Genomic DNA, 12,962 nt, shown 5'->3' with positions numbered 1-12,962 from the left:
CCTCTACGGTTCCGTGCACACCACTATCCAAAGGCCTTTAGGTCTGGGCTCCAAAATTACCTAGGTGCACCTCTGAAGATAATACATATGAAGCACCTGAAAGCACTATGCATCTGCTTCTTGTATCTCTAAGGCTGCAATCCTATGCACACTTACATGGGAGTAAGTCCTATTAAACCCTGCAGGGCTTCTTTCTGAGTAAACATGAAAGGACTGGCCTGTAGAACACCTAATCACTGGCAGAGGATTTGGGTGTCTCTAGACTCCAGGGAAAATCTCTCCTTCGTAAGGACCCCAGTTCTCTCTATCTGTCTATGTTCCCTTCAGGAAAACAAATACATCTTACCTTTTAAGAGCATGAGGAAAATTCCTCCCATCAAGTGTAGTTGCAGCATGCTGACAGTCATCACAAACTCAGATTGTCTTGTTTCTACATCTGCTCTTTTGGATGCTATCAGGCAAAACTATTTCCTTTTAAGACGACTTTTCTTACTCCAATATTTGCATGCTACGTAGCTTATGGTAAGTAGACTGGAACTACTTCTGCTTTCCCAACCCAGTTGAGGATATTGTGGCAGGCTCTCTTCCTCAAAATATTGAGGAAGGAGAGCAGTATCATTAGTGGCTGAAATCCTGCAATCTCAAGAAAGAACTTCATCATACCCCGGCCCCCCGAACCCACCTGAGCCAAGGGCACGCACACACAGGCTATGCAGACAATCCATTCCACTGGGCCTGTTCGCCACAGCAGCGAATCCAGAAGTGAAAGTAATTCAGAAAACTCTCGAGATAAAATTTCACCAACCATGTGCAGCTGTGAAGTGCTTCATCCTTTGTCATTTAAGGCCACACACATACATTAGGGATACACAGTTAGGGACTGTGCTTTTTTCAAGGTTTCTGAAGCCAGGGGGAGTGTCTAACCACACACATTCTCTCTATTCAGATCTTCAGCTGAAAGTGTGGAGTTTGGGAACAGGGCCATGGATCATGGATGAGGGAGTGGACCTGGTTTGTATAACTGAGACCTGGATGGGGGAGGCTAGTGGCCCAGTTTGGGCCCAGCTTCTTCCACCAGGTGGGAACCTGGCATAGGGAACTCACCAGGGCAGTAGACACGATCGCTCCTAAGCATTCCTTCGGATCTGCTTTAAAAGTGGCCCCTTGGTATACAGAGGAGTTACCGGGTCTGAAGCAGCAAGGTAGACAACTGGAGCGCAAATGGAGAACTTGGCTTGAATGTGACAGGACACAGCATAGAGCCCATTTGAAGGTTTATGCGGAGGCAGTGCATGCGGCAAAAAACCAATTCTGGTCTGCGCGCATTGCTTCTGCGGGTTCGCATCCAGCAGAGCTGTCCCGGGTTGTGAGGAGTTTGATTCAGGCTCCTTCCAATTCAAACAATTCCCCAGGGTCTTTGTTCTGCTGTGATGCTTTTAATGGGTTCTTTGCAGACAAAATCACTTGTATTCAGGCAGACTTGGACTCCACTGTTTCTTCAGAGTACTAAGGTGGTGTCCAGCAATCCCTCTTGCAGTATTAGATTGGATCAGTTTCAATCTGTGTTGCCTGAAGACGTGGACAAGCTGCTTGAGGCAATGTGGCCTACCACCTGTTCTCTGGATCCTTGCCTGACTTGGCTGCTTCTATCTAGCAGGGAGATTGTTGGAAATAGCCTAGTTAATATCTTTAACTCATTGCTGAGGGAGGGTAGGATGCCTCCTTGTTTTAAAGAGGCAATGATTAGACCACTTCTTAAGAAGTCTTCCCTAGATCCCTCAGTGATGGATAGTTATAGGATAGTTATCCAATCTCCCATGGTTGGGCAAGGTGATTGAGAGAGTGGTGGCTAACCAGCTCCAGGTGGTTTTGGAGGAAACTGATTATCTAGACCCATTTCAAACTGGCTTTAGAGTGGGCTACGGGGTTGAGTCTGCCTTGGTCAGCCTGATGGATGACTTTTACAGGGGAATTGACAGAGGGAATGTAACTCTGTTGGTTCTTTTGGATCTCTCAGTGGCGTTTGATACCATTGACCATGGTATCCTTCTGGATTGCCTGGGGGAATTGGGGGTAGGAGGCATTGCTTTGCAGTAGTTCCGCTCCTATCTCTCAGGAAGATTCCAGATGGTGGAGCTTGGTGACAGTTCCTCTTTAAAATGGAAGCTATTATATGGAGTACCTCAGGGCTCCATTCTGTCACCAATGCTTTTTAATATTTACATTTAACCGTGGGCTGGAGGAGGCATGAAAAATTGAAGCTGAATCCAAGCAAGATGGAGGTGTTTATTGTGGGGTATTGGAATTTAAGGGATGAGTTAGATCTTCCTGTGCTGGATGGGGTTACACTCCCCCAGAAGGAACGGGCACACAGCTTGGGAGTGCTCTTGCATCCAGGCCTCACCAGGGTATCTCAGGTGGAGGCTATGGCCAGGAGCGCTTTCTATCAGCTTCGGCTGATTCAACAGCTGCATCCAGTCCTTGAAGAGAACAGTCTCAAAACAGTGGTGCATCATCTGGTAACCTCCAGGCTCAACTACTACAATGTGCTCTACGTGGGTCTGCCTTTGTACATCATTCAGAAACTTCAGTTAGTTCAAAATGCGGCAGCCAGATTGGTCTCTGGGGTAATCCGGAGAGACCATATTATGCCTGTCTTAAAACAGTTGCACTGGCTGCGGATATGTTTCCGGGCAAAATACAAAGTGCTGGTTATTACCTTTAAAGCTCTGAATGGCTTGGGTCTGGGCTACCTTAGAGAACGCCTTCTTCGGTATGATCCCCATCACTTGTTGAGGTCATCTGGAGAGGTCCATCTCCAGTTACCACTGGTAAATCTGGTGGCGATGTGGAACCGGGCCTTTTCTCTAGCTGCTCCTGGCCTATGGAATGCACTCCCGTCAGAAATCCACAGTTTAGGCTCACTGTTGGCCTTCAAGATAGCCCTAAAAACGTATTTGTTTGGCCTGGCCTTCCAAGGTTTGTAAAGTGTTTTTAAAAGTATTTTAATTGTTTTTAATTGTTTTTTAATTGTTTTTATATCGTTTTTAGCACTGTGTTTTACAATGTGTGTTTTTATGTCTTTTTAAAGTTGTTGTACACCGCCCAAAGCCTTTGGATGGGGAGGTTTATAAATGTAATTAATAAATAAATACATAATAATCAAACCTTTTTAACAGCCATAAAATTAGTGGTCCAGCAGAAGATCAAATTAGAGGCTAAATAAACTTATCTCAGGGATGGTTTAGATCTTGTGAATCTTGCTACATTGAAGAAGATTGGGTGAAATAACTAAGGAGAGGTCTCTTCCGGGCATCTTGCCATGTTATGTGGCAGAGAGAAACCATAAATCAAAGCAGAAAGGAGATCCCGGGACAAAAAAATATCTTTAGTCCCTTAAGACCATCATTCACCAAGAGACACTAATCTGCCCTTTTCCATTTCATTTCTGCAGACTATCTTGGTTGGAGACAGTGGAGTGGGGAAGACGTCGCTGCTGGTTCAATTTGACCAGGGCAAGTTCATACCAGGCTCTTTTTCTGCTACTGTTGGCATCGGATTTACCGTAAGAGCAACTCAGCTATTCTAGGCATGTAAGAGAATTGTGACTTAAGAGAGGAAGGCCTTGAGACCACAGGAAATGTCTCTAGGAAGTTCTGACAGTTAGCTAGCTTCTTCTGCAATAACACCAGGTGGGGTGCTGGGGTAAGTGAAACCAATCATAAGAAGAGTGGCTTGTCAACTTCAACATTGTTATTGCTTTCAGTATCTATTTCTGCACATTCAGACATTCTAATGAGTTGCTACCCCAACTTAAGAAAAAAACCCAGCCCTGCTCAGTACACCACAGATGAGTTGGATAGCAGCGCCCGGTTCTATGTACATCATGCTCCCGCACAGCTCTGTGCTCTTCCAGCTATTTCCCATCCCTTCCTCTATGCCTTTCCTCTCACCCCTGTGTGTTGCCACCACTGATATAATGAAGGAAATCATGGCCATTCTGCCAGCTCTAACACAGGAGAGGAGAAGGTCCTTGAGGTTGCTAGTCAGTCGGCTGGTGTCGTGAAGAGGGAGAGGGCTGCCTCCTCCGCACCTCCCCCAAGTTCGTTGAAATTCCTTGGCAGAGCTGTCACCACTTCCTATGAGACAAAAATAACTTTGAAATCTTCCTTGTTCATAGCAAAATGCCTGAAAACCTCTTTAAAGAGCGTGTAGCCAGAGCAAGCACAGAGGAAGATAGAATGGAGCATGTTTCCAGCCCAGATCAAGTTAAAAACTATCAAAATTTATTTTATTTAAATAGATTTAAAAAGCAGGGCAATGTATAGGTAAATAAGGCCAAATGGTTAAAATGTACAAGCGAGGTACCTTTCTTCCTGTCTGGTGATAGACAGGAGGCAGATCTTAGGTCTTAAGTTGCAGTTCAAAAATTAAAGGCTTAGCTTGCAGCATGGTGAATTGTGCATGCTCCTAGGAGCTATGCAGCATGGTCTCAACTAACAAAGCTAAACTAATACAAAAGTAACATTCTGGAAAGCGTAACTTCAAAAATCCTCTCCTATGACAAAGTACCACCCCTAGGGGTGTGCAGAATTGGTTCAACTAGTTCAAGCCGGTTCAGCCGGTTCGAGCCCCCAAATAGGGGGCTGGTCCGAGTTCAGAGTGGAACAGGTCCGGTTTGGATCAAACCAGTTCAGCCTGGTTTGACTGGATTTGTAAGGATTCCCCTTTACAAGCATCAGGGGAGCCCTAGCAAGTAAAATCACATTGAAAAGAGTGGCAGTGGGGGCAGGAGGTCACCTTAGGTGTGCAGACGGGATGGTGGTGGTTCCTCTAGGCCTGCACTGATGGGGAGCACCGGTGGGGCTTGGAGGAGCTGCTGCCAGACCTCCATAGCCACCACTGACAGTGCCATGGTGCCACAGCGAAGCCAGCATGCCTAAAGTGTCCACCCGCCACTCTTTTCAACACAATTTAACTTTCTAGGGATCCCCCGATGCTTGCACAGGGGAATCTCTGCCGGATTCTGCTTTACAAGCATCCCAAACCTGTCAAACCAGGCTGAACTGGTTCAATCCGGACCGGACCCGGGCCATCCCGAACTGGGCCAAACTGGTTCAACCAGGTTTGTGTGTAGAAAAACTGAACTGCCCTAACAATTCTAATGAACTGGTTTGAAGAGCAACAGTTCCATTTAAATTCAATACAAATTTGAACTGAACTGCCACTGGTGGTCCTGTGCACTCCTAACCACCCCACTAAGTTAGCTATACACAAAAGCTGGCTGTTTCCCTTATAGAGAAGAGGTTTGCAAATTTAGCAGCAAGCACAGAAAAAGACACAGTCAGATGTCAGAAATTCTTTTTCTTGGAGATAGGCAAACATCCTAGCATCCGGTGGCTCAGACACTTATTTCAAGGTTGCAGGTTTTCAAACAAAAAGAACAACCACCTGTCTAATGTTCTGGTACTTAACCATACTCAGCTGGCAGGATGTTGTGTCTCTGCTTGCAGATCACACTGACACAGAGATGGGCACCTAGAGTGCTTGTCACCTGGGGGACATAGACCCTCTCTGAGCTTCTCAGGCTTGGAGGCTGAAGAACTGGGTCAATTTGAGGTGATGAGAGAGGATGTTCTAAACTGTCTTGAGAAACTAAAAATTAAGAAATCACCAGAGCCAGATGGCATCCACCCAAGAGTTCTGAAGGAACTCAAATGTGAAATTGCTGATCTGCTAGTAAAAATATGCAACTTATCCCTATAGTCAGACTCTGTCCCAGAGGACTGGAAAGCAGCGAATGTAACTCCAATTTTCAAAAAGGGATCCAGGAGGGATCCGGGAAATTACAGGCTGGTTAGCTTAACTTCGGTGCCAAGTAAATTGATAGAAAGCATACTTAAGGACAAAATCATTAAAACACATAGAAGAACAGGCCTTGCTGAAGGAGAAACAGCATGGCTTCTGCAAGGGCAGGTCTTGCCTCATTAACCTTTTGGAGTTCTTTGAGAGTATTAACAGGCATGTTAATACCACAAAGGTGGTCCAGTTGATATAGTCTACTTGGACTTCCAAAAAGCTTTTGACATGAGATAAAGGGACAGGTTTGTATGTGGATTGGTAACTGGTTGAAGGACAGGAAACAGAGGGTAGGAATAAATGGAAAGTTTTCACAATGGAGGGAAGTAAGAAGTCGGGTCCCCCAGGGATCTGTATTGGGACCAGTGCTCTTTAACTTGTTCATAAATGATCTAGAAGTTGGAGTAAATAGCGAAGTGGCCAAATTTGCAGATGACACTAAGCTATTTAGGGTAGTAGTGAAATCCAAAACAGATTGTGAGGAGCTTCAAAGGGATATATCCAAACTGTGGGCAACAAAATGGCAAATGTGGTTCAATATAAGCAAGTGTAAGGTGATACATATTGGGGCAAAGACCTCAACTTCACATATAAGCTGATGGTGTCTGAGCTGTCAGTGACTGACCAAGAGTGAGATCTTGGGGTCATGGTTGACACCTCATTGAAAGTGTCGACTTAGTGTGCGGCAGCTGTGAAAAAGGAAAATTCCATGCTAGGGATCATTTGGAAGGGGATTGAAAATTAAAATGCTAGTAGTATAATGCCCATATACAAATTTATGGTGCAGCCACATTTGGAGTATTACATACAGTTCTGGTCATCATATCTTAAGAAGAATATTGTAGACCTGGAAAAGGTGCAGAAGAGGACAACCATGATGATCAGGGGCCTGGAGCATCTACGGCTCTTTAGTTTGGAAAAGAGGCACCTACAGAGAGACATGATTGAGGTATATAAAATTATGCATGGAGTAGAGAGAGTGGACAGAGAAAAAAAATTTCACCCTCTCTCTCAACATTAGAACCAGGGGCCTTCCCATGAAACTGAAGGTCGGGAAATTTAGGACTGACAAAAGGAAGTATTTTTTCACACAGCACATAATTAATCTATGGAATTCTCTGTGACGATATGTGGTGATGGCCACTAGTTTGGGTGGCTCTAAAAGTGGCCTATCAATGGTTACTAGTTTGGTGGCTATAGGCCACCTCCAGCCTCAGGCAAGGTGCCTCTAAGTACCAGTTGCAGGGGAGCAGCAGCAGAAGAGAGGCATGCCCTCACCTCTTGACTGTGCGCTTCCCAGAGGCATCTAGTGGGCCACGGTGTGAGACAGGATAGGCTGTCCAACAGGGCTGTTCTTATGCTCTCAAGCAAGCCTTGCACACGATCACTTCCCCTGCTCCCCACCTGCTTTTTACTCACAAAGGATCACGAAACGGGAGTCTGCACAGCTCCTGAACCTGGGTAGGATGTTTGTCCTACCCAATTAATGATCACGTTAACATTGGCTGCTCTCCCAGTTGTGCTTTTTGCTTACACAACTTGGCCTCACAGTAAGGCAAAACTAAAGAAATGAAAGGTTTAAATAATCCATAGTAGGACTACAGAGAATAGTTTTAGTTAGTTGGTTGGTTAGTTAGTTATTACAATTTTATGCCATGTTTCCAAATCAAGATGGTGTACAACCAACTGAAAAAGTGCACAATTAGAACACAATAAACATATAATTAAAAATACATCAAATATAATCCAGCCCAAACAACATGTAATCATAAGACAAAAAGGCTATTCTCACGAGCAGCCTAACCGCAGCTAGAGCAGCCTAGCCTGGGTAGGTTGCTCATGTGCAGCACCGGGATAGGGGCCTACCCTTCTACCCTGGCAGAAGATTGTCTGGGGGGAGGGTAGGTGAAACCCTGCCTTTGTCCCACCCCCGGCCATCCTCGCCCGGGGCGGGGGTGGGGCGATCATCTGAATAGCCTTAAAGAGAACAGAATGAAGCCCAGCAACAGCACTCATAAGCCATTCCTTGGAAAACCCCTGCTGGCACAAGAATTTTTTCTTGGTGAAAAATGGCTTGTGTGGGGGCCTACTGGGCCACCAGGGGAAGAGCATTTTATAGCCTAGGCTATGGAATGCTCTCCCTATGGAATGCCTTCCCCTTGGAGGTCTAGCAGCCCCCCCCCCACTTAAGCCATTTTTCAAGAGGTACTTGCCACTGATGAAAGGCCCTTCCCGGGTCATTGCCAATCATACTTCAGAAAAAGGCAGGACCCTGAGCAACAATTCAGCTAAAGAGCAGAACATTTGGGCAAGTTCATACTGGAGAAGGTAATGAGAATCAATCATACAGATATGGGGCCGTCCACTTGTTTTGTAGCTATTAAAAATTCACCTGCCTCGTACCATTGGCTTTGCTGCCTTTTCATTTCCAATGCCTCCCATGACCCATTTGCCACAGGCATGGAACAGCCGCCACAGACTCCTTAGATCAAGGGAGAAAAGCAGCAGCTATGAGCAAAGCAGTCATGTGCACACACCCCAACGCGTGGCTGTTTCATGCATTGCATTGTTTAGGGTGTGCACATTTGCTGCTTTCTACATGTGAAGTATCCTTCACTATGAAGTATCAAACCCCGAATAGGGTTCCCGAGGCCAGGATTGAATGTCCATGTCACCATTTCAGCTTAGTTAAGGAAGGACTTTTGGAGAGAGTGAAGGCACCTTCTCATCTTCTCTTTGCCCCTCTAATGGGTTAGGACTGCAACCACTCACAAAAGCTTCCTCCTAGACAGACCAAGGGCCCCTTGGTCTGAGCAGCCAGAGGAGTCCTGCTTGACTGCTGCTGCTCACACGGTCTTCCTGCCTGCCTTGTGATCCTAGCTTGCCTGCCTTGCCCTGCCTCACCTTGCTCCTGCCTTTTGCTTGCTGCCTTCCCTCCTCTCCTGCCTTGATGGATTCCACTCTCAGCCTGGGACTCCATCTGCTTCTGCATCACCCCAGCACAGAGGAGGCACCCTGCAGAGTACACACCCAACCAGGTCTGTAACTTTCCTCTTCCTCACTTTGGCACCTATGTGTGTGATGCCCTTAGAAATATCCCACAATTCTTGACTATCTCACCCCATCGCTGCATAAATCTTCCATAGAAAGTCTCCAAACCAGGCACCTGTGAACTCAGGTAACATGCTAGATCCTGCTTGCCAAAATCTGTGATTTCTGGATTTTCTGTAATTGGTTTCCCATAACTGCATACACTGTATAAATGTGCCCTGTGTATAACAACTTGCTTGCGGGGGAGCCCTTGAGCACAGTCCTCCAGCTCCGAGGCAGAGTTCCCTCGGAGCTTGTGCCACCTTTTTCATGTTATACCTGCAGGAGTTGCTCCAGGAGTCACCCCGTGACTTTAGATGGTTGCTCCAAAATATTATAGACTGCTTGTTCAACTGTTTGGTGAAAATTAACAGTAGAAATTCCTTTTCTTAATCTGGCTGAGTGTATTAAAGGAATAAAGGCGTAGAAGAATTCCTAACCTCTTGGTTAGATTGCTAGAGGCTGATTTTTGCTCTTAAAAATAAATACCTGTGAATTTTTTGCAGAACTAACACCTAGGAGAAAGATTATGATGGAAGGCAAAAATTATTTATTTACAGAGATGTGGTTTCTGGAAATATTTGAACTGGATTTTTTCCCCATTTGCATAAAAATTGCTTAGTTTTTCTCAGAAACACTTAGTGTGCAAATGTTCCTGATGCCCTGAATAGATTGTGGTCTGATTTGGCATGTTATTTGACCTGTATTTTTAGTTTTGTAAAACGCACCATATTAATTTCCCATGCTGTTTCTCAACATTTTTCAAGAAGCCAAGTTGTTGAACTGAAATATTTACTGGGTGGTGGGAGTAGGGGATCAATAACGACACAATATGGCTTAAATGTTATATTGAAACAAAATCAAAACTTTTTATGGTAATAGATGAAAATATTATTTTATAGGATTAGTCAATAAATCAATAAAACATATGTGTACTGTCTCACACGCTTCCTGAAGATAATCACCTGAAAAACGTTAGTCACAAGCTTGAAATTGCCAAGCTTGGTAATATTGAATTGGCCTCACCCATTCATTATTACTAATATGTGTTATGAAGCAATGAGTTTTTAAAAATTGAAAATGTTCTACAGAAAAATTAAGTATGAGAAATTTCCTGGAAATTGTCCAGTCCTACATCTATGTTTATTTATTTACAGTACTTTTAAAGGAACAGCAGTGTACCACACATCTTTCCCTGCAAGAGTGTTAATACTAGCTAAAGTAGGCTCAAAAGAGCATGTCTGCCCCCTTGTGTCAAATCTAAGGCATTTTAATGAGAAGTTCTCTCTTTCTGTGATGCAGAAGTGGTGATTGTGTTCTCTGGGGAGAGTGTGGGTTAAGGTAGATGTCTTCCATTTGTAAGGGCAAAATGGTGTGTGGGAGAAGAAGAACAGCTGTTAAACATTTACTCTCTAGCATGCTAAACATGTCATTTCATTACAGGATGTCATTTCCTGACACATTTTACCCACATAAGTATACATAAGTATAACCCATATTTTGCTATATGCACACGCACTGACAATGCAAAGTGAAGAGCCACAAAACTTTTGCATCTGTACTTTTGCAACTACTTTGCATCTGAAGATATAAGGTAGATACCTATCCATGAAATGGCCTTTTCCGGAAGGGAGTCTGTGGAACTGAGGCAAATAGAGGTGATAAGAGATGGCATTCTAGGTCTTAGAGGCAAATTAAAAATAAAATCACCAGGGCATGGATGTTATCCATAAAAGAGTCCTTAAAGAACTCCAAGGTGACATTTCTGATTGATCTCTTAACAAAAATATGTAACTCATTCCTAAAAACAGCCTCTGGAAAGAGGCCATGTAACTCCAGTTTTTAAAAAGAGATCTAGGGGGTAACAACAGCCCAGTCAGTCTAATGTCTGTTCCAGGTAAGTTGATAGAAAGCATCATTAGAGAGAAAATAATCAAGCATTGCTGAGGAAGCACCAACATGGCTTCTGCAAGGGTAACTCTTGTCTCACTAACCTAGAATTTATGGGAAGTGCCAACAAGCATATAGATAGTAGAGATCTGGTAGATATTGCATACTTGGACTTTCAAAAAGCTTTTGACAAAGTCCCTCCGCAAAGGCTCCTGAACAAACTTAGCAGCCATGGGATAAGAGGACAGATCCTCCTATGGATTTGTAACTGGTTGTGAACAGAAAGCAGAGAGCAGGAAAAAATGAACAAACTTTTCAGTGGAGAGATTTTATTTATTTATTATTTATTAATTTTTTCTTATATACCACCTCTTCCCAAGACTCTAGGTGAGATGTGCAAAGCAGGGTCCCCCAAGATTCTGTATTGGCGCTGGTGCTTTTAAAATTGCTCATCAATGATCTGGAGCTAGGGGTGAGCAGAGAGGTGGCCATGTTTGCTGATGACATCACATTATTCAGAGTGGTAAGAACAAGATTTCAAAGAGCTCCAAAAGGATCTTTCACCCCTAAATGAATGGGCTTTAAAATGGCAGATGCAGTTCAGTGTAAGTAAATGTAAAGCGGGGGGTGGATCTTATCTATGGGCAAAGTGGGCTTAAATTAAAACTTAAATTTCTCTGTCAGCCATGTTGTTTCTGCCTCCATTTTGTGTGCCTCCCTCTATTCCCTGCTGCTCTTGCCTGCAGCTTGCTGCTGCTGCTTTAAAGAGTTGTAAGGTCAGCAGTGGTAGCACCAACCTCAAAGAATAAATGAAAAGCCCCAGATCTTTTAAAATAGTAATAGTAATAAGAGAGGAGCCAATAAGCATGCTCACTTTTGTTTTGCAAAGTGGGTGTCCTAGGGCTGCCCAATAAACCAATCAGAGAGGGACTAGGCTGATTGACTTCTCAGACAGCCAATCAGAGTGCCCAGGGGGTGGGGAAAAGACCCCAGATGCTCAGAAGAATCCAATCACCATTTTGGTTAGAAAGTAGGTAGGCTGTCTGGCTGGCTGTTGTTAAGTCTGATCTTTTGCAGGCTTATTTGTGTTTGTTCGGAGGGGAGGAATGCAACCTCTGCTTTCTCTCCCTTGCTTTCTGATCTGTATGCAGAGCATTATGTGTCATTCCCAAAATGACATGCCATAAAACATTGGAAGGAACAGCAAACTGTAAGTCTGGACTAATTAGATTAGAAACTAGCTTAAGAAGCCAGAAAGTTCTTTTTGAGGATATGCATGGATTTCTGAGTCCAAACTGCTTTTCAAATAATTGCAGAGTGGATTTCCATGTGGGTATGGTTATGTAAGGAAGGGATGGATTCTGTTGGAACAAAATAATTTTAAAAATACATTTGCTGTGCAGAGAGCTAACCAGGTTTTTCTCTAGATTGTGGACAGTACCTGTAACATTAATATGTCCACTGGCGGTTATGGTTCATTGAGCAAAGGTTAAGGAAATGATCTCTATTAAAAACACTTGTTGCTTGCTAGGATGGACACCCAGGGGCTAAGTGGTAGGCACCCAATGTGGGCAGAGAGTGGCACCCAGCTGTTCAGCAGGCATGGAATAGGGAGAGAGTGTCCCCATGCATCTTTACTTACCATGGTATCCTCTAAGTTACAGGAGATGGTTCATAGCTGCAGCAAGCATCCTTGAAAAACCTGTGATTTTCCCCCCTATTTATGTGTGCATTTTTGAGATAGACAGGCAGAGCTGCCTTAGTACCTTCACAATGCTTTTGTACTTCACTTTGGTAGCTGGTCTCTGCTTTACCTGTGGCTTATATAGATTTATTTACTTTGACATGTATGGCCTGTGCTTCCTCCAAGAAGCCTAGAATGGTGCACATGGTTACATTAATCCTCCCAACAGCCCTATGAGGAAGGTTATGCTGAGAGATAAAATGACTGTCCCAGAGTCACTAAGAGAGTTTCATGGATGAATGGAGATTTAAACTGGGATTTCCCCAATCTAGACCACCACACTAACCACTGTACCATTCTGGCTAAGAGTTCTTTCTTTTTGTTGTTGTTGTTGTTTGTTAGTAGTAGTATTCATTTTTGAAATAATCAGGCAGACAGA

General features: G+C 44.1%; 2 protein-coding genes across 5 annotated transcripts in view; one reads left to right on the top strand and one right to left on the bottom strand.

Moving 5' to 3' along the window:
- Window positions 1–794, bottom strand: part of CD300LF (CD300 molecule like family member f) — a 37,817-nt gene extending 37,023 nt beyond the window's left edge. For 2 of the 3 annotated variants that reach the window (XM_053298945.1, XM_053298948.1), the window contains exon 1: window positions 347–618. In XM_053298945.1, coding sequence (XP_053154920.1) covers window positions 347–407 — 61 coding nt within the window. In that variant the 5' untranslated portion in view covers window positions 408–618. Of the gene's footprint in view, window positions 1–346; window positions 619–682 lie in introns of those variants that run through there. The other variant, XM_053298946.1, reaches the window with a different exon arrangement.
- RAB37 (RAB37, member RAS oncogene family) overlaps window positions 1–12,962 on the top strand; it is a 133,227-nt gene that overhangs the window by 61,142 nt on the left and 59,123 nt on the right. For both annotated transcript variants that reach the window (XM_053298951.1, XM_053298952.1), the window contains exon 2: window positions 3,455–3,565. In XM_053298951.1, coding sequence (XP_053154926.1) covers window positions 3,455–3,565 — 111 coding nt within the window. The remainder of the gene's footprint in view (window positions 1–3,454; window positions 3,566–12,962) is intronic.

The sequence above is a fragment of the Hemicordylus capensis genome, chromosome 2 (genome assembly GCF_027244095.1).
Source record: "Hemicordylus capensis ecotype Gifberg chromosome 2, rHemCap1.1.pri, whole genome shotgun sequence".
NCBI lineage: Eukaryota > Metazoa > Chordata > Lepidosauria > Squamata > Cordylidae > Hemicordylus > Hemicordylus capensis.
The sequence above is the reverse complement of the archived record's forward strand: the minus strand, read 5'-3'. Positions and strand labels throughout refer to the sequence as shown.